This window comes from Drosophila yakuba, chromosome 3R (assembly GCF_016746365.2).
Source record: "Drosophila yakuba strain Tai18E2 chromosome 3R, Prin_Dyak_Tai18E2_2.1, whole genome shotgun sequence".
NCBI lineage: Eukaryota > Metazoa > Arthropoda > Insecta > Diptera > Drosophilidae > Drosophila > Drosophila yakuba.
The window spans coordinates 9,581,190-9,601,471 of NC_052530.2; the positions used below are offsets into that span (position 1 = coordinate 9,581,190).

A 20,282-nucleotide genomic window follows, 5' to 3' on the forward strand; every position below is an offset into this window, starting at 1 on the left:
GCCATTTTCTGCGGCAGGGTGGCGGAAAGGAAAAACCCGATTTCCACCCCTAAACTGGCCAGAGTCTCACGGCTTGCGTTCCAATCGACTTTTGCCGACTCTCTCCCTCAGGGGAGGTTTTCGTCCGAAAATCAATAAAAGTCACGTCGACGTCCATGTTGCTCGTTGCTCTGCTCCTGCCGCTGAGGCCTCAACCTCCGACTCCGACTCCGGCAGACAATGAAATGATGTCCTGGCCAAAGGACGACGGGATGGGAGGTCTGCGAGGCGGCGGGGCTGGGAGTTTCAGACGAGGACGCACGTGTTGTCTCTGGACTTCTGCCTCGAATGCGTGCGAGTAGCAGCAACAATACCAATTACAATAAAGACAGACATTTAGCCAGGATTCATTTCGAAGGGGGCCTGGGACAGGGACTCCAACAAGACATGTGAAAAAAAGGACTAGGGGCGAGGATGAAAAATTTGCCAAATGTGTTCCAGCAACGGGTTTCTAATGGAAACAATTAAGTCATTAGCAAGTGTTGATTTTGGTGAGCGATGCGAGCCGGGTTGGGGATTTAGTTAAACTAATGTGCTCCGGCCATAATGGAGTCCTTTGGGGACTTCGGATGCGGATCCCCGCACACAAGCTCCCGAATAGTTCTTGTCCAATGGCCCAGACCCAGCTCGTTGGGCCGCCTTACAAATGCCTCGCATTTCTCTCAATTACAGTGAACAACTTCCATTCGAAAAAGCAACACTCCCCGTTTTGGCCATGTGAGTGTTTACGTCAAGAGGTGAACTGACTGCCATTTTTTAACCATGATTGAAGAGTTAAATGCTGTGGCACTTTGAGCGGGCTCAGTTAACTTTTTGGCAAATGACTTTCGGCAGTGTTAACCGTTGGCATACCAGCTCAGAACGGAGGTTACATTCCGTTTTTGGTGTCAAGGTGGGACCTCGGGGCCCAGATGGGAGCTGGGAACTTATCTTGAAAGATCTCTTATTCAATATGATTTTAGAGTGAAAGAGGTAAGAAGTAATGATTCAAGTAATTGATTCAGAACCATAAAGCTGTCTAAAATTAGTTTTTGATTTTTAATTTGCATCTCCATTTACTATGTACTTTAAGATTCCTTCTGCCGAAATCTGTAGAATACTTTTGGCATAGCCTTCCTTCCTTGTTTAGTTTTATTAAATACCTAAGCCTTCTATTCGTGGCTTTCAGACGTGTTTATTCTCTCGTGGTAGCTAACTTACCCGGTATACAGACCAATCCAACCACATAGGAAAAGACTGATTAAACTTTTTAGAGAACGTTATTTACTTAAGCATATTATTGTGTGTTTGCATAAGCCGACGGATGCAGAGCAACATTCATAAGGCACAAGCGGTGGCTCAGTTCCAAGTGTGTCCGAAAATAATGAAGACTGAATGGGAGGGAGCTAATTGAATGAATCATTAATAATATAAACACGGACCGCATCCGGGGACTGGCGAATTGCCGAAAAAGCGAGACGAGAGGCGAAAGTGAGGTCCAGAGGTTCCAGTCTTGTTGCGTGGGAATGGAAATTGTTGTGATGTTGGTGGCTTATTACGACAAGGAGGGCACTGGGATGACGGTCTGGAAGAGATGCAGTCGCGCATCGGCGTGGCCCAACTTGTTGGTGGCATTGCAGTAGTAGTCCCCGAAGTCCTCCTCCCCCACGCTATCGATGCGCAGCACAGAGGTCGTGGTTCCCGAGGAGGATGCGGTGTTGGCCACCTCGTGGTGCCGGCTGGATTGCAGGGGCACTCCGTTCTTGTGCCAAACTACAGTCGGAGCCGGGTAGCCCTGCACAGAGCACTCCAGCTCGGCGGAGTGGGACACCATCTGGGCGATCTTGGGCCTCTGGACGGCGATCTGCGGCCGGAACTCCACCTCCACCCGGATCAACCTCTTGTCCGGCTGGCCCTCTCCGTTCTGCGCGATGCAGTAGTAGCCGCCGCGATCCATCCGGTGCACTGCACGGATCCGGAGAGTTGGCTCCGCCAGCAAATGGCCACCGGCTGGCATCACGGCATTATGTTCGCGGGCCCAGGAGACCGTGGGCTTGGGAAAGCCATTGGCGTGGCAGGTCAGCTCCAGATTCTGGCCCTCCGTCACCAGGGTGCTCTTAGGGGTGTTCTCCGCAATCACTGGTGGGGTCTTGATCTGCAGGCTCAGCTTCTTGGTCACCTTCTCCGTGGCCGAGACGAGCACCTGACACTCGTACGGACCCATGTCAGTGACTTCGATGTTCTGAATGCGGAAGGTGTAGGTGGCGCTGCCGGCCTTGGGTCCTTCGGTGACCGTTACGTTGTACCGCTGGTCGGGCAGACTAAGGATATTCCGCATGGAGAGCACCACCGAATTGGTGTCCGACTCGCTGGGACGCTTGGCCCAGCTCACCGAGAGCTGTCCCACCTCCTCCACGGTGCAGTTGAACTCCACGGAGTCGCCCACACTGGCCACCACGTCCTTGCTGATCTGGCTGATCACTGGGGCTCCAAGCACCGACTCCAAGCTGATCGCCAAGAAGAGTATTAGAACGATATGAAGCCGCAGACTCGCCATGGCTGTTCTGTAAGAAATCAAAAGTGTATCACTTTATATTACGTGAAACAATTTAATTTAAAGTCATTTGATCGCGTTTCTTTCGCTAAATGTTTCCTATGCACTTTAATGCAAAACTGCATTCTTTACCCATCTTACATTCTTGGAATTCAATATAATGAGCCTAACTAAGGTCTAATATTAAGGGAGAACTCAAAGTTCACTATATACCAATAGATCTTTAAATAAGGAAAAAAGATTTAATCCACTAAAAGTTCACAATATACCAATAGATCTTTAAGTAAGGAGAAAAGATTTAATCCACACACTCGTTTTAACACATCTATAATGCTTGTACACACTTTTCAGTTTTATCGTCTTATTTAAATAATATTCATACATTTATGCTTATTTACAGGATGTTGCTGTTGATTTCGTGACTCTTTTCCCTCGATTATCTCGGATGTTGTGGGTTCAATGCGCTTCACTTCGCGTTCGGGACTCGACTGAATTGTCGGAGCTCTGCTCAAAAATCCGTATCGCTGCTGAGGTTCTGAGTACGAGTATCTCTATCTGAGAATCGACTTATTTTGTTTCTGTATTCTTCCTGCTGACGCGCCGACGTCGAGTGCTCAGTTTCTCGAGGAGAGTCCCGAAATTTGTACACCGCGAGAACGAAGCACACAGACATCATTATGATTGATTACCGCGCCAGTGTCTAGACAACGTAACTTCTGAGTGGCTACACTCGCAGGAACGGAGAGTTGATACATTATTTCGCTTATTCTTTAATAAAGAGATACATACACGTAATCACGGAAAAATAATAATGGGAACTATTAAAAATAATGTATAGGTAATTATTATTAATAATCAGCCGAAATTCATTTTTGTAAAACAAAATAGTTTACCTTTCTTACCTCAATTTTTAAACCTACTAGACTAATAACAGATTTCTTTCAGTGCATTTGCCGAGGAAGAAGTCATCGACGTTTTGGATCTTATCACCCCTCGGTTATGTACTTTGACGCCTTCACAGTATTTGTATCTGTGTTTGTTCAGTATCTCTATCTGTATTCTGTATCTGTGTTTGCCTTTCAGCTCGTATTTAAATTGTTTACTTGTGTGCGAGTTTGACTTCGGGCTCAGTTATCAATGCACTTTCCTTCTGCTCTTTAATTGATATGTTTTGCTGCTGCCTCTGAACCCTGCCCCCCACCCCACCCACTTGGCAGCCCCCGCCCCCCAAGATAAGCGGTCAGTTGCAAAAACAAAGCGCCAGCGAAAGCGGTCGCAGGCGAACTGAGAGACAGCGTGCAAAATTCCGAATGCAAATTCAAATTTGTGCGCCATTTGGCCGTAAACGTTTCGGGATTCGTGGAAGGACAATAAAAGAGCAGCGGCGGGGTGGGAAAGTTGGAAGTCTACCCATTTATGTGATTTATGGCATGGCGCGCGGAACAGCAACAACAACGAAGGCAAGCGGATCCTGGAATATCCTGGCCGCTCTGGAAATGCCAGCGATCCCAGCGCCGCGTATTGCTGACTCTTTTTGAAGTCCTGAAACAGGGGCGCATGCGCGAGAAGGAAAAACAAGGGGGTGGTACACAAGGCATTGGGTGGGACTTAAATCGAGTCCTGCTGCAGCCATGCTGGAAAATTCGGAGGGAAATTTAAAGAGCAGCATACGGGAAATTTCAACACCTTTAACTAATGTTATTCACACAGTATTCTAATGTGTGGAAGATTAGTAGCTTCATTTATATGTATATATGTATCCATATATTGATTAAAGTTGCATTTATCTTGGACAATATTCACCTGCACCCTCCGCACTGAAATGGAGAATGATTCTTTTTATATAATAAAATGATCTATAGCTTATATTGAGTTTAGAGTAACCTATCAGAGAGTATAATATTTTATGAGTGCATGGATCTGCACCAATTAGTTCCTATGGAAGCCAAGCGAATAACACAACTTAAAAGTTGTCGCAAACCGCTTTATTTACGAAATTTCACTTGTACAAAAACATAAACATATTCTGAACTATAAGCTGTCTGCTCCAATTGGGCAATCGCATTTAATTTCCACATTCCCAGCGTGACTTCTGATCAGCCTGAGGCCAAGTCCAAGTCACTCCGTACAGCCCATCGAGGCTAACCCGGCTTTACTCTGGGAGATGATTGATGACGACGCTGTCTGTCTGTCTGCCTGGCGAAGAAATTCCCCCGAAGAGCGACGAAACTATGGCCACAGTTTCTGGAAAATTAAATCACATCTTAAATCGTTTCGGTGACTTCTGCTGAAATAAGGCTGTTCCCATGGGAGGGCAGCTGCATCTGTCGCACTCGTACTCATACTCATACTCATACTCATACTGCCCATATCCCGGAATCCTCGTCTGTGAGTGCACATTCGAATCAGATAATTGTAAATTGTGTAAAATAATAAATTTCCAGTTAACTATCTGTGGACCGCATAGGGCGCTTCTATTCCGTCCCCTTCCCGCTCTCCACTGCTGGCTCTCCTCGTCCTCAGCTGCATTCTGGCAGCGTCATTATGACCATTGGCTCTTGGCTGCCTCCTGGATGCAGGCTGAGGTCCTGGTCCAAGTCCTGGCTGCTTCATGCAACGCTCGACTTGGCTCGACCGAACTGGACACACACTGAAACCGAACGAAAGAGACGGCTAGTCGGCGTGCGACAGAGAGGGCTGCCGCTCGCATTCAGGCATCCAGGCATTCAGGCGCAAGCGGATCCAAAACAGAAAATGTCAAATTTTGTAATTTATTACCCGAATCCTGTTTCTGTCAGTGACTCTTTGGGTGTTTCGCTTCGGCAGCGGCACACACGGGGGCATTCAGCATTCAGGGTCGCCGAACGGCGAGGGGAGAGGGGAGAAGGGAGAGGTCCTTTGTCACACACTGCGTGTGAATTTGTGGCCCAGTTCCGCACAGTGGTAACTAGCAGATCCTTTGTGTAGTGTTTCAAAAAACTCGTCATTGGTCATATTGGTCTGACGATAGTTTAAGGATGTATTCTTTAATGCTATGTTTTCGAATAAATACTTTTGCTTCTTAATAATCAGTGCCAGTAATTGTGTCAGTTTAGACACTATTTATTACTAAGACTCGCCTTTAACGTAAATAAAATTAATAAAATTGGTATTTAAGCTCCCGTTCTGATTAATTTGTATTTGTTTTTAGAGCAACCACTGTACCTGTTTGTGTGTATCCTTTGGCTTTGCCTATGTGCGCGTATTTTGTTTGCCTTTTGGCTGCACTCCGGACTCCGACTCCGTCGACTGGAGTGGAGTGTCTGTGAATTGACTTTTGTTGCCAGTTGCCAGTTGGCAGCGGCAGAAGCAGAAGCAGGAGCAGCAAAGCCCGCCCAACAGCAACAAGCTCCTGCCGGATCCCAAGAGCAAACACGACAATTATTCGCCAAATGTCATTAAAAAATATTTCACTTAAGGCCTTGCGACACTTGCTTAAAGGTCAACTGGCTCGTTGGCTGTGTTTCAAAATGTCAAAGTTTACGCCTTAGTAAAGATATAATGCTTGTCGTTTTATTTGATATATTTTTATAAATAATAACGAAGAGTTCTATTTTGGTGCCCACACCGAGAAATATATTCTTGTACGCTATCATATCGAATTTTTTAAATACATTAAAGGCCAGCTTAAAATACGGAAATGAGTAAATTGATCAACTTTTAAAAGTCTTTGAAAAATTAAATGACTGTAATGGTTTAGCTGATTGACTCCACAATTAGATACCTATTATTCCCCTAACCAATTTAATAGTTTCTTGTCTTTCAGGTTTATATATAGCAATAGATGCTGTTTTACACATAAGCGACGTAATTATTAATGTTTCGTAATTATTCCATCATTTCGGAAACTCGATAGGTACTTGCACCTAATATGCATATAACAATAATATGGTGACAAGTATGTAATATTAGAATGAACTACAAGATGAACATTTTGTTCAATTTAGACGACTTTATATTATATTGTCATTATAAATAAAAATGTAAGAGGGCACATTTGTAATGAGCATTGGCAATGCGTATCTTTTTTATTAAATTTTGTTTATTTCAAATGCAAATCTTCACAAATAAACTGCCGAGCACTAGAACATTCACCTTTCGTCAGTGAGCACAACCTTCTTACGTATGCCCGAAAGGTGGCTCAATTCTGCAGTGCTTTAGCGCCATCTGCCTTAAGCACTGTGTAGTGATGTTATTTGCAGCGTTGCCGTACCGTTCAATTAAAAACTTTTAAATAAGAGGCAAACGTTTAAAAATTAAACTACCAAATATTTGTCAAAAAACCCTGATTAATTATTAATCCCTTTTTTCGTTTTAGAGCGAGAAATTGCGAGAAATTGCCAAATTGGAATGAGAATAAAATCGCGAGAAATTGTGAAAAATAAAAAAAAAATTAATAAGCCTTGATGGGAATTTCAGAATAATAATATAATTGTGACACAAATTTACAATTATTCGAAATGTTTTAAAAAATAAGATAAAATTAAGTATACGAAATTAAATAGGTATTGTAATTGTAATTGTGGTTATTTCAATCTTGAGAAGATCGAGAAACGGACCGCTTATAACTTAAGAAGAATTTCACTACGCAGATATAATTAAAAGTACATAGTGTAAAGTATTCGTAAAAACTAAGGATCATACAAAAAAATTAATGAAACCGTAACTAAGGCTAAACTATTATAATCTGCGGGCGTGTTAAAATAAAAGGCAAATGGATTCCGCTTTTCCTACAGTTCATGTAAAACTTTCCAAGGGCATTTGTCTGAATAGAATCTATTTGTTTTTAAAAGTAACTTAAACAAAATTTTGTTGATTAACAAATATCAAAATCATATTGAATTGGCTGGTCTTTTTATTAGGAAAATTCGTGTAGATTTCGTTAAAAAAAAAACGAAAAAATATTTTAGGTCCGAAGCCCCATCTCTACATCTCTTTGCTCATCCCTAAATAACGGCACTTTGCAGATGCGAAGCAGTGGATCACAAAAACGCAAAATGTTGGCGAAATAAGTTCGCGAGCGCCTCAAAAGTAACCGGTTACTGAAAATACAAGAAAGTTTCCACACTCCGTTGGCATTTTTCCGCGCGGCGCTAGGAAATCCCTAGAAAAAACGCGGTGGAGTGTTTGGGGAAAATGGCGCAACCGCCGCCAGATCAAAACTTTTACCATCATCCGCTGCCCCACACACACACACATCCGCATACGCATCCGCACTCCCATCCGCACTCGCATCCGCACTCACATCACCAACATCCGCAGCTGCAGCTGCCGCCACAATTCCGAAATCCCTTCGATTTGGTGAGTTCCCAACGACGCAGAGAAGGGCTCTTGTCCCAGGAAAGCTACAGTGCACATTCCCTACGGTGAACAGCTACAAGCACCAGTGCGATCACTGATGACCATAAACACTTATTGAGCCGCAGCATAGGGCGAAATATAGTATCGCGGGAAGCTATTATCAAGTTTGTGATAGTAACTCTCAATGTATTGTGTTCACTCATTCCAGGATCTAAAAAGCAATTACTATTATTTATTGTTACAGTTAGTACATTAATTATGGTGTTAGTGTCTTGAGGATACTTAGTGACTCCATTCTCTTACTGATTTTCCGAAATCTTCTGAAAGCATAATGATGTTTCAAGTAAAATGAAATGAAACAAAGTATTTGTTAGTAACAGTGCATTGGACGAATGTTCTAACAAGTGCATTCACAACTTTTGTTCATTATCAGACTATCAATTATGTCTATTTGGCAAAAACCCTTATCTAGTAGTAGCTCAGCACCTTTAAAAATAAATACCAATATTATTAGTTCGGTATAATATATATTTGATTGTTATCCTGCAATGTATTTTTGAGATGCTGATGAAAGGGATATTGCAAGCTTCGGTCCACGAAGCGAATCGTCCTTTCACTTTTTTTATATAAAGATAGTGTACCCTTTGATTCTTTGAAGCTATTTGATGAGCGAACGGGAGCAATAAACTACAACTACATACGTCCGTATCTGCCCAACCAGATGCCCAAGCCAGGTGAGCTGAATGCTGAATATATAACAATGTCCGCCATCGTCTTATCAGATGTGTATCCCACAGAGGAGCTGCCCGACTCCCTGGTTATGCGGCGACCCCGTCGCACCCGCACCACCTTCACCAGCTCCCAAATAGCGGAGCTGGAGCAGCACTTTTTGCAGGGACGGTACCTCACAGCCCCCCGACTGGCGGATCTGTCAGCGAAACTGGCCCTGGGCACAGCTCAGGTTAAAATCTGGTTCAAGAACCGTCGGCGTCGTCACAAGATCCAATCGGATCAGCACAAGGACCAGTCCTACGAGGGGATGCCTCTCTCGCCGGGAATGAAACAGAGCGACGGCGATCCCCCCAGCTTACAGACTCTTAGCTTGGGCGGAGGTGCCACGCCCAACGCTTTGACTCCATCGCCCACGCCCTCGACGCCCACCGCCCACATGACGGAGCACTACAGCGAGTCCTTCAACGCCTACTACACCTACAATGGAGGCCCCAATCACGCCCAAGCCAATCGTCACGTGCACATGCAGTATCCCTCCGGAGGGGGACCTACACCTGGACCTGGGTCAACCAATGCCAATGGCGGCCAGTTCTTCCATCAGCAGCAGGTTCATCACCACCAGCAGCATCTGCACCACCAGAACAACCACGTGCCGCACCAGATGCAACAGCAACAGCAGACTCAGCAGCAGCAGTACCATCACTTTGACTTCCAGCAAAAGCAAGCTAGCGCCTGCCGCGTCCTGGTCAAGGACGAACCGGAGGCCGACTACAACTTCAACAGCTCGTACTACATGCGATCGGCCATGTCTGGCGCCACTGCATCGGCATCCGCAGTGGCCCGAGGCGCTTCCTCGCCGGGCTCCGAGGTCTACGAGCCATTAACACCCAAGAATGACGAAAGTCCTAGTCTGTGTGGCATCGGCATCGGCGGACCCTGCGCCATCGCCGTTGGCGAGACGGAGGCGGCCGACGACATGGACGACGGAACGAGCAAGAAGACGACGCTACAGGTCAGCCAAGATTCCACCACCTTAATTGACTTCTTGATACCCATACTCGCGTTTATAAATTGAAGCTTTAGCTTCAAACCTTAAAGTTCTCTCGTTAAGGCTGTTATTGGATATTATTCGGCGATTATAATGGAATGATTCTTCGCTTCAAACATACTTGGCTATCATGTCCCGATCGATGAGATTTACTATTAAATATTCCAACAAGTTTGCAATATTCCAATTACTATTTCAATCGAAATATTAAATATTATCGAATTGTTTTTTTTCTAAATTAGACATTGCTTTTTAAAAATCGAACTATACATTTTTTTAAAGCGAAGTACGAATTTTAAAGATTTTTTAAAGAATATTTCAGATGTTGTATCTATAGGTTAAGATTTCAACCTTTTTGTAGTTTTTCTACTTAATATTAATTTATTGACTTTTAATACAATTCACGTGAAAGTGCAATTGCTTTAGTATCACTGAAAAAAATGCATTTCCTTAACCAGAGAAAATAATTATGCATTTTGATAGTGAAAACAGACTAATATGTTGGTGAACATCCTTAACTATAAATTATTATAATAATTATGCAATTTCAATTGAACTTATAAGTTTTCTAATTACGTGTAAACGTCCTATCTCTTTACAGATCTTGGAGCCTTTAAAGGGTCTGGACAAGAGCTGCGACGATGGCAGCAGCGATGACATGAGTACCGGAATAAGAGCCTTAGCAGGAACCGGAAATCGTGGAGCGACATTTGCCAAGTTTGGCAAGCCTTCGCCCCCACAAGGCCCTCAGCCGCCCCTCGGGATGGGGGGTGTGGCCATGGCCGAATCGAATCAATATCAATGCACGATGGATACGATAATGCAAGCGTATAATCCCCATCGTAACGCCGCGGGCAACTCGCAGTTTGCCTACTGCTTCAATTAGCCTGGACGAACGGCGTATCAGAGAGTTTTATTAGCCTTATGTTAACCACTGTTGTTCCTGATTGTACAAATACCAAGTGATTGTAGATATCTACGCGTAGAAAGTTAGGTCTAGTCTTAACATCCGTGTTAATGGTTCCCAGGGAAGTTTTATGTAGTAGACTAGTCAGCAGGCCACACGGATTCCAGTGCACATCATAGCGATACCCTAGTTTACTCGATACTTTCCCTGCAATACGCTGTTCGCCTCAATTGTATCTGGGTGGCTGCTCCATAAAGCCCGGGAATATCCAACCAGTTACATTTGAAGCCATTTGGGCTTTAGCGTATTCCAGAGAAAGTTATTGTCCCACAATTTATATTCCGAGCCAGCAAGAAAATCTTCTCTGTAACTATTTGACATAGCTAAAAACTGTACTAATCAAAGTGAAAAATGTTTCTCTTGGGCGTAATCTTATACAATGATTACCCTCAAAGATCGAACATTTAAACAATAATATTCGATATGATATTTTCAATTTCTATGCTATGCCAAAGTATCTGACATAATCTAACATTTGCACATTCTTCGACCAAGAATAGTCAGCAAATTGTATTTTCAATCAATGCAGATCATGTGTTCCAGTTTTCGAGATTTTTTGCTGCCAACGGAATAACTATCCTACCCACACTTTCTATTTCTATCACTAAGAAAAGCATTGTAATCTGTTTAGCCTCAACTTTAATATTAAAATGATGCACCTTTGATGTTGTCTTTTTAAGATTTGTATTTTAATTATGAAAATATATAAGAACTACTCCACTCGGGTAATTTGTGACTAACTTAATAACTTAACGAATTCCAAGGGACACGTAGGCCTTCTTTCCTTCTCTTTCTAGAATGAACGAAAATAGTATCTGGTTTTCCCGAAAATCTTATGAATTTAAAAATTTACTTTATGGCATATACACACATGCCTGCCATAAAATGTGATTCGCGATTTTTCCGCGAACACCCGCGGATCATAAAATTTTTGCACCAGCTGCCTGTGTTTATTTAGGTACCTGCATCCGTACTCTTATCGCCCGATCCTCCCTCGGTCGCACTATTTAGGTAGGCACTGTACAGGCGGATCTCGCGGGGCGCCGCCAGGCAACTTGTTGCCCCTATTTTCTTTGATATATGTTTTGGAAAATCCAGAATTCCAAAACGCTGTCTACATGAACGAATGTTGATTGGGTTTCTCCCAGTTCTGGAATTTTTATTGATCTTGGGCGCGTTTTAGTAGGTGGATTATGGTTGTGCTGGGAAAACCAAGCTCAGAATCCATTCTTACTTATCAGTTAGACTTGTTTTCCTATGCTTTTCATCACACCTAGATTAATTACTCAATTAACGAACTACTTAGGATATATTTTTAATGTATCCTTTAGAAATACTATTTAAATTATCTTCTTAGATGGCGGACGATAAATGCAAGTTAAGGATGAAATATAAGCAAATTATGAAACTGCAATGCGTAGAAATCGAAAGCTCTTAAATCTAGTTTAAGTTTTGCAGTTTGGTTTACGTTTTGTTTAATGAAAATTAAATTTTTATGCATGTTTGTTGTACACAGTGATGCAAAACTCTGGGAGCAGTTTTATTTGTCGAGTCGGCTTACTTGTTGATTAAGAGTCACACAAGTAAATTTAAGTTTCAAATGGTTGTGTTTTAAATTTATAAATTATTTTAAATAATTTCTGCAACTATTAGAAAGATATTGATTCCAAAATGATCATATCCAAATTTATTCAAAGTAGACATTTTTGAACCGTTTCTCACTATTGCCGCGGCATTTCCATACGGTTATCCTGTCATGACTTTTCCTTTGTTCCAGCGTATTTTCAGCTCGTTCCTGGAAGAAGCAAATCCGATAGCGCCAGTAATAAAATTTGCGAACAATTCCAAAGTTCGAGGACTGAGGATAGGAAGGCCGAGGGACCAGAGAACCGAGACAGATTCGCATTCGCGGCGACGGAGACTCGAGTTTCTTGGGTATATACTCCTGGAAACAAGCAGAGCCATAAACGGTCCAAATTGAGCATGAAACCCCGAGGAGCATCCTTTCTCACAAGGCTGCTTTCATTGCATTATGAGGATAATTGCGGACGGCGAGCGACCAAAAGCCGGGACAACAGCCTCGGTTTCACTTTCAGCGCCGCCACCGGAGGCTCTTTCAACAGGTGCTACAAGTTGGACAACAATCGCCACGGATCTCCGATCATCATCAGCCCGTCTACCTGGCGAGACTCCGGCTCTTGCGGCCCAGGAAACCTGGAACTGTCTCTCACACAACGCCAGATCCTGGCTGGATTTCGATCAAAACAAGCCCCTAGATTGCCCATTGCCAGTGGCCAGGAGTCCTGGAACATGGCTAGTCTCCGAGGTGCCAGTCGGGCAGTACAGCGACGAAGGGATTTACGACTCGCGGGCTTAGGCAAATTTTTTCGCAACGATGCGTAGGCGGAACTGACCTGCTTATGCCGCCTACCTACAGGACCTCCTATATAAGGTTGATGTTTGCTTAGGATGACAGATCATTCCACATTTGACAGCTCTCTCGGCAGTACCGTAAAAAATATGTCATCCGTCATGCATTACTATCCAGTGCACCAGGCTAAAGTTGGCCCTTATACAGCAGAGCCTTCCGAGGTGAAATACAGTGAAGTGAGTGCTCAGATCAAAAATCGACTATCAGCAATATACTAATCCGTTCTTTACCCGTTTCCAGTTGATATATGGTCATCATCACGATGTGAACCCCATCAGTCTGCCACCCAACTACAACCAGATGAACTCCAACCCCACCACCCTCAACGATCACTGCTCCCCGCAGCAGTTACACCATCAGCACGTATCCTCGGACGAGAATTTGCCATCGCAGCATAGCCACGACTCGCAAAGGGTGAAGCTGAAGCGATCACGAACCGCCTTTACCAGTGTCCAACTGGTGGAGCTTGAGAACGAGTTCAAGAGCAACATGTATTTGTACAGGACGCGCAGGATTGAGATAGCACAGCGGCTGTCTCTGTGCGAACGCCAGGTGAAGATCTGGTTCCAGAACCGCCGAATGAAGTTCAAGAAGGACATACAAGGTCACCGCGAGCCCAAGGCTAATGCCAAATTGGCTCAACCACAGGCAGAGCAAAGTGCGCACCGCGGCATAGTGCAGCGCCTCATGTCCTACTCCCAGGATCCCAGGGAAGGCACTGCAGCAGCAGAAAAGCGGCCCATGATGGCAGTGGCACCTGTGAATCCCATATCCCAGTCAGACTATCAGGACAGCCAGAATATAAAGAGCGAAGTATCAACCAACAACAGCATGTGCTCCAGCGCCGATCTCAGCGAGATCTTGGAGCACCTGGCTCAAACTACAACTGCTCCACAGATCAGCACTTCCACTTCAGGAATATCTGCCAATTCGAGTTCGAGTTCCAGCTCCTCTTCCGGGCACTATTCCTACAACGTGGACTTGGTGCTGCAGAGCATAAAGCAGGATTTGGAGGCTGCGGCCCAGGCTTGGTCCAAGTCCAAATCCGCGCCCATCCTGGCTACTCAATCCTGGCATCCCAGTTCCCAAAGCCAGATTCCCACGAGCGTCCATGCGGCTCCCTCAATGAATCTGTCCTGGGGCGAGCCTGCTGCCAAGTCGAGAAAGCTAAGCGCTAATCACATGAACCCGTGCGTAACCCCCTACAATTATCCCAACTAATTGAACTAAGTTTTACTATAAATTTTTGTTTGAGCTAAGCGCAATCGTCTCTGGCCCTTGGACGCAAAATTGTAACCCAACTCAGTGACAAACGCCATGAATATTCTTAGATTATCGTGAAGTTTAACCATTTTTTTTAAATATATATATGTATTGGATCAAAATTAAAAATTTTATGTATAATCAGAGTACTGTTTTCTTCATTACTAAATGACTGTTAGCACCAGCATTGTTGCCGTACAACTTTTACAATACTTTGTTTTAGTTAATGTTTTTTTCTCATCAACCCATTTGATATCCTTAAACCCACTTCACTTGGACACTTGGCTTCTGAAAGGGAGAAACAAAGGATGAAGAGGAGGAGGGTTAATTTTTAGCATTTAGCTGGTTCCCAGTTGTCTTTGGTTTCACTTTTGCATTTAATGTCCCATTGCGGGCGACTTGAGGTCAACTCGAGGAATTTCCATTGCATGGCCCATCTATTAGGGCCCAGAAAAGTGTCAACCGCATTAATTCGGACAGGTCCAGCTCCTTCCACATTCCCATTTCCATTCCCTTTCCCATTGCCAATCCGGATTCGGATTCGGAACCGGATCCAGGTTCAGTTTCAGTTACAGCGGGTTCCGTTGGTCATCTTGAGCGGCTGACGTGAAGTGTTAGGATTTGATTTATGGACATTTAACCGCACACATTACTTGCTACTGGCTGCGGCGGCTGTCCAGCGTCTTGCAGCGCGGAAATGCGGCACTCAGCTTCCACTTCAGCTTCAAGGAATTTCCACTAGCCCCTCCCCCTTCTTCGACCCCGTCTAAGCACGGCCATCCCTTTGGTCCTTGGTCCTGGCCCTTAGGTGTGGAGTGCTGTGTGTGTGGCAAATTGCTTCCCCTGGGAGGAAATTGTCGCTCGCACTTGCCACGGCCAAAGGACTCGCAGGACGTGCACTTGGAAAAATAATAGCCCACTTAGAGCTATTTACAAATATGCACATAAATAAGAACACCTAGTAATATGTATATTTGTGCTCTACAATTTAACTAAAGCTAAACTTAATTATTTAATGTTAACATGACATTGTATAACACAAAAAATCGATTTGGTATCATCACAATTCTTTAATTGTGACACAAAAACTTCATAATTATTTTCAGCATTAATAGGTTAACAAATTTCATGATCTTTATTAAGCTATAGAAACTTTTCTTGCGGCCATCTTAGCATATTAAATACATTTTTCAAAGTGTGCCCATGTGAAAGTCACGGGTCAAAGGGTAGGACCTCGCACGGGGGTGAAGCCTTGGAATTTTCATGCGCGTTGTTGACATTTCCTGACATGTGGTCCGGTTCGCCTCGGTCCTGGTCTGGTTCTGGTTCTGCTTCTGGTTTGGTTTTAGTTTTGGTTTTGGATCGGCCTGCCCTTGCCTTGAGCATGTCCTACACATGTTTGGGTGCTGCCATAATGAATATAGATGCCGCATTGGAGGAGCGTGGGCGTGGCTAATCGCCCGGCAATCAGAGGCAGCTAATCAAACTCGCATAAAAAGCGAACAGCAGGAACGAACAAGTAAAGAACTCCACACGGCCAGCTTCAATTACGCGAAATGCCAATGTAATAAACATGTCCAACAGCACAGCGCAGATTGTTCCCATTGCTCGAGTGGCCAATTCCCAAGCTCAATCACTCGCTCAGCGGCAACATTGCGGTTTTATTAGCCGGAATAGCAAACTGGGAGCCGGAGCCCGGAGGCGGGAATCCAGAGCCCTGATGACAACGACATAGTCGCAGTCGCGGCCTGGTCATAACAATAAATTCAGCGGCCGCAACGGAGGCTGGGCGAAAAACATTTCAAATTGTTTCTTGTTAATTAAATTAAATATTCACTTGGGAGTCGAACGCCCACTCTACGATGCCCAACCGCAGCGTTTTGTAATTAGATGGAATCTATAATTTTTATGGCTAATCGCCTCTTGGAAGCTTTTGGCTCTTAACCAAGCTCATCCCACTCCTCAGCAATGAATTTTGAATTCGCGGCCAGGACGCGAAATCCAAGGACTCCTTTCGACAGCCGAGCGAAATGTATTTTCTGTGCAAATGAAATGTCCTCGCTGAGGAATTAAGCGGGCTAGTTGGGGATCGCTGTACAATATAAGTTTTATGTATTGGCTTGAGCACAAAATCAAACAGTTTTAACTTACATTTTGGTTTTTATCTCACATTTTTGCTTTCGAAACTCATTTGAACTCAGGGCAGCTTCATTCGTAAATAATAAAAGCGTACCCAAAGGCTCTCCATCTGAATGTGGCTCATCCTCTTCGGCACTTCGCCCAGCGGTTTTGGGCATCCAATTTGGATATTTTTGGCACGTTTAAACGTTATGACATTTCACAGACGTGTTAGTCCCTCAACGCCACCGGTATGGGCAACACCTGTCGTATAAACAAATCGTGCTGGGCCAGAAAAGTTTCCGTCTATTCCACATAGGTATGCTGGGGCTGCTGCTGTACGGTTGGCCCAAAAAATGTGCACATATAGTGAACAGCAGGCACGGGAAGCCCTTCTTATTCCGTATTCCACGATAGATTGTGAGAGCGTGAAAAAAATCACTTCAAAATGCGAATGCCAATTGCCAAGGAATGGGTCGAGCATCGTGGGCCAAGTGAAATTGTTGGGCTTACAATAGCATTTTCGTTGTCCCATCCGAGACAAGAGTCACTTGGGCCGTGGGTCGTGATGTTGTTGCAAGCATCTGTTGCTTAGCTTATTTAAGCCCAATAGAGGGGTATAATTTTGCATGAACATGTTTTTCTCACTTGAAGATCTGTTTACTGTTTTACTAGATTAGTTTATTCGTAATACATCTGTAAATATTATTTTATTGACTCCAGTACAAGACACTTAAGTTCTTACCTCAAGCTTTTAGCAGCGCCTTATTTAGGTTAACAAACTATCAATTAGATATGATATTGTGGTGACTGTAAGCCCAGATTAATTTTCCTTTTGATAAGATCAATTAAAGTCGGATTGGATAGTGTCATAGATTAGTTTCTAGGCAATCAGACGGACTCGATGGCTCATTACATTCCTATAATTTGTAAATGAGGCGGATTCGCAACCCCCCATCCTAGTGAGCCTATTTCACGGATAATTCAGGCCTTTTCCCAACCCTCTCGCTGCCAACAGCTGATACTCATACGCGGCATATGCAAGTGACCTTCCATCTGTAGGGTTGGCCGTATTTATGGCCCGTTGGCTGGTGTATTTTTCATCGGTCTAAAACCCATAATTAAATTACGTGGAATTCATTTATAACAATTACGTCGAAATGGCAATCTATGCTGATGATGCCGCCAGGAGGCGAGTTGCTGCCGCAAGGAGCATTACCAACTTTTGCTAACCAACAACGAAATTCGTGCGCAATAAAAAATGCGGTGCGTCATGTGAGCAATTTGGTGTCGTTGTCGTTTGTCCATTTGCTGCTTGCTGGTTTGCTGGTTTCGCTGGCAGGAGCGAAATGGTGCCACAACCAGTTCAGGCTCCTTTTGCCGCACTGCAATTATTTATCCCCGTGCACTTTGTCCCGCCCCTTCTCTGCTAACGTGGCCAAGAGAGCCCGGCGCCTAAGCATGTCCGGTTGCCGCGTGTATGCCGGTGTGTGCCGGTGTGTGTGAACCGGCTCCTAAATACCTGGCCCACACGACACAGACACATATCCGCCACCCAGCTCTCGCTCGCCAGGATCCTTTTCGCCACCTCGCCCCCAATGCAGCACTGCACCACTGCACCACTGCAGGTAATGTGCCAGCGACATGCACTTCCAGGTGAACCGAAGGTGTGAGCGGCAGGTTACAGATGCACTGGACGAAAATGATTAAAAACGCTCATTATTTTATTTAAAAACGTTAGCTTTGTTCAAAACAGTGCTAAATCAAATTCGCACAATTTTAATTGCGTTTTCTGTTGTTCATGGTTATATAACCAATTCTGCGCCTTCAGCCTCAAAGTCGAATAAACTCCTTTTTAAAAATAGGCCAGAATTTAAGAAAAGCCATTTTTTTGCCAAGAAATGCTTACAGTAGCTAAATTAGGCTGTCTTTTTTCAGAATTCTAACTAAATTTAATTTATATATTGTATATTATAAAGTCTAGCATAAAAAACTTAAAGTATTCAATTTTCAATCCAAAAATAATTTATCTACTTGGCACTCTACATTTTTTTATCTGAGGTTACTTTTGCTGAGTGTAAAGCCTTTTTGAGTGGTAAAGGGCGGCTTGTGGGGCAAGTTTCAGTTGTGTTGAGATTGCGGCTCTACTATTATTAGATGCCATTATGTTTTATAGTCTATAATTGATCCTCTGAGCCAAGCTGAGCTGAACATGCATTTGTGCATTTCTTTATCTTACAAATTGTATGAGATTAAATGAAAAGTAATGTGAGCGTGAGTACGAGTATGACTATCAGCCAGAGTCCTGGTAACAGGGAGTGCAGGTGTGTGTTTCTATGCACCCATAATCATGTAAACGATTCAACGCAAATTACTTAAAAACAACAACAAAATCGACGTCGTTATAATTCTGCTTTCGCTACAATAAAAGCGTATTATCATAGTTTAAAATTGAATAAATAAAGCCCGAATATTGAAATGAAAGCTATACAAACTGCTTAATTTAGTCATCTACTTACGTACTTCCCGAACTAAGGTAATACAATTTGCTTGCATTTTAAACCATCTTATTATACTATCGACGTTTCTTCCAATGCCTAAAAACATAATATTGCTAGGCAACCAGTTGGTTATGGCCCATAAATAGTGCAACCCCGAGTTGCCAGGCGATTCGTTTGCCCAGTTGGTAAATATTCCGAGTAAACAAACTGGCACAATGGTCAAATCAAAAACAAATATTTATTTGAATCGGACGGTAATTATTCAATATTAGGGAACATGTACTCCTTGCAACACCCGCAAACCAATGAATGCTTCCTAGACTCTGAATCAACAGTTGAGGAAGTGGTCAAGTTACTTGAAAATCTTCGAGTTCCCAATGAGTAGGTGAAACACATATACCAGTGATACCAGTAATTGGACAAATTTTCTCTTTAGGGAGGAGGCGGAAATCCAGGAAAAGACTGAACATGATCCCAAGATGGCAAATATTATAGATGAAAGTTTTATAATTACAGAAAGGAAAACTCCAATTCTTTTCATTTCCGCACCTATTTCTCTCAAGGAGAAATCGAAGCCCAGAACTTTCACTCGTATAGATCGAAGTAAGGATCGGTTTCCTTTTATGCGCCAGGTCGAAATGGATCTCGATCAGCGCTCAAAAGCTCGCTTAGAAAGGGAACGTGTGGCTCAGAATTTTCGAAAGTGGGTATTTCTTATAATATTTTAAACCTAATCTACATTACTGCATATTTAGATTGGGAAACGCAGATTATCGAAAGGGTAACTACGAGAGTGCTGTGAAAATGTACACCGAAGCCATTGAAAATATCCGGGACAGTCACATTCTTTACATAAACCGGGCACTTTGCTTCATCAAGTGAGTAAACGTTATATGAATTCCTTTGGATATTCCTTGTCTGACGAGTCCCCTTTTATCCCCATAGATCGGGAAAATTCAAACAAGGCATAGTCGATTGCGATTTTGTTCTGAACAAATTGGACGAGAAGAATCTGAGGGCGTGGATGTATCGCGCCATGGCCTACAAAGGCCTTAACGATGAGTCCAATTTTGAGAACTGTGTAAAATATGCCCGCAAATTCAATTCGAAGCAGATGGATTTTATTGATGATTTCCTAAGAAAGCTTAAATAAAATTTGGGCATTTTTGGGGAATGACCAGGCGCATTTGGGCTTAATTATAGTAAAGGTTTCTTTTAAATCCATTGGAGTGGATACCCATATAAAATATTTCTTTAATATAATATACATAAATCGGCTGTCAAAAACCATATTAAAGAATTACTTAATA

General features: G+C 43.4%; 4 protein-coding genes across 8 annotated transcripts; 3 read left to right on the top strand and 1 right to left on the bottom strand.

Moving 5' to 3' along the window:
• Positions 1 to 1,285: 1,285 nt before the first annotated feature.
• LOC6536130 (protein amalgam) lies at positions 1,286 to 3,088 on the bottom strand. Of its 3 annotated transcripts, none has more exons than XM_015192091.3 (2): positions 2,955 to 3,088; positions 1,286 to 2,582 (listed from the first exon to the last, which is right to left on the bottom strand). In XM_015192091.3, exon 2 carries the CDS (start codon positions 2,573 to 2,575, stop codon positions 1,574 to 1,576), a length of 1,002 nt encoding a protein of 333 aa, XP_015047577.1. In that variant the 5' UTR covers positions 2,576 to 2,582; positions 2,955 to 3,088; the 3' UTR covers positions 1,286 to 1,573. The 3 variants fall into 3 exon arrangements, with proteins under 3 accessions (XP_015047577.1, XP_015047576.1, XP_002096731.1); XM_015192090.3 differs by having other exon boundaries at positions 2,971 to 3,082; XM_002096695.4 differs by having other exon boundaries at positions 1,286 to 2,577; positions 2,955 to 3,076.
• A 4,472-nt stretch (positions 3,089 to 7,560) lies between these two features.
• On the top strand, positions 7,561 to 11,338 carry LOC6536131 (homeotic protein bicoid). 3 transcript variants are annotated; one of them, XM_015192092.3, is made up of 4 exons: positions 7,561 to 7,912; positions 8,571 to 8,646; positions 8,695 to 9,656; positions 10,294 to 11,338. In XM_015192092.3, exons 1-4 carry the CDS (start codon positions 7,748 to 7,750, stop codon positions 10,576 to 10,578), a joined length of 1,488 nt encoding a protein of 495 aa, XP_015047578.1. In that variant the 5' UTR covers positions 7,561 to 7,747; the 3' UTR covers positions 10,579 to 11,338. The 3 variants fall into 3 exon arrangements, with proteins under 3 accessions (XP_015047578.1, XP_002096732.1, XP_043063035.1); XM_002096696.4 differs by having other exon boundaries at positions 8,710 to 9,656; XM_043207100.1 differs by having other exon boundaries at positions 7,859 to 7,912; positions 8,549 to 8,646.
• A 1,689-nt stretch (positions 11,339 to 13,027) lies between these two features.
• On the top strand, positions 13,028 to 14,499 carry LOC6536134 (protein zerknuellt 1). Its single transcript, XM_002096699.4, has 2 exons — positions 13,028 to 13,266; positions 13,331 to 14,499. Exons 1-2 carry the CDS (start codon positions 13,129 to 13,131, stop codon positions 14,309 to 14,311), a joined length of 1,119 nt encoding a protein of 372 aa, XP_002096735.2. The 5' UTR covers positions 13,028 to 13,128; the 3' UTR covers positions 14,312 to 14,499.
• Positions 14,500 to 19,173: 4,674 nt separating this feature from the next.
• LOC6536135 (tetratricopeptide repeat protein 12) lies at positions 19,174 to 20,282 on the top strand. Its single transcript, XM_002096700.3, has 4 exons — positions 19,174 to 19,353; positions 19,409 to 19,675; positions 19,728 to 19,850; positions 19,918 to 20,282. Exons 1-4 carry the CDS (start codon positions 19,250 to 19,252, stop codon positions 20,123 to 20,125), a joined length of 702 nt encoding a protein of 233 aa, XP_002096736.2. The 5' UTR covers positions 19,174 to 19,249; the 3' UTR covers positions 20,126 to 20,282.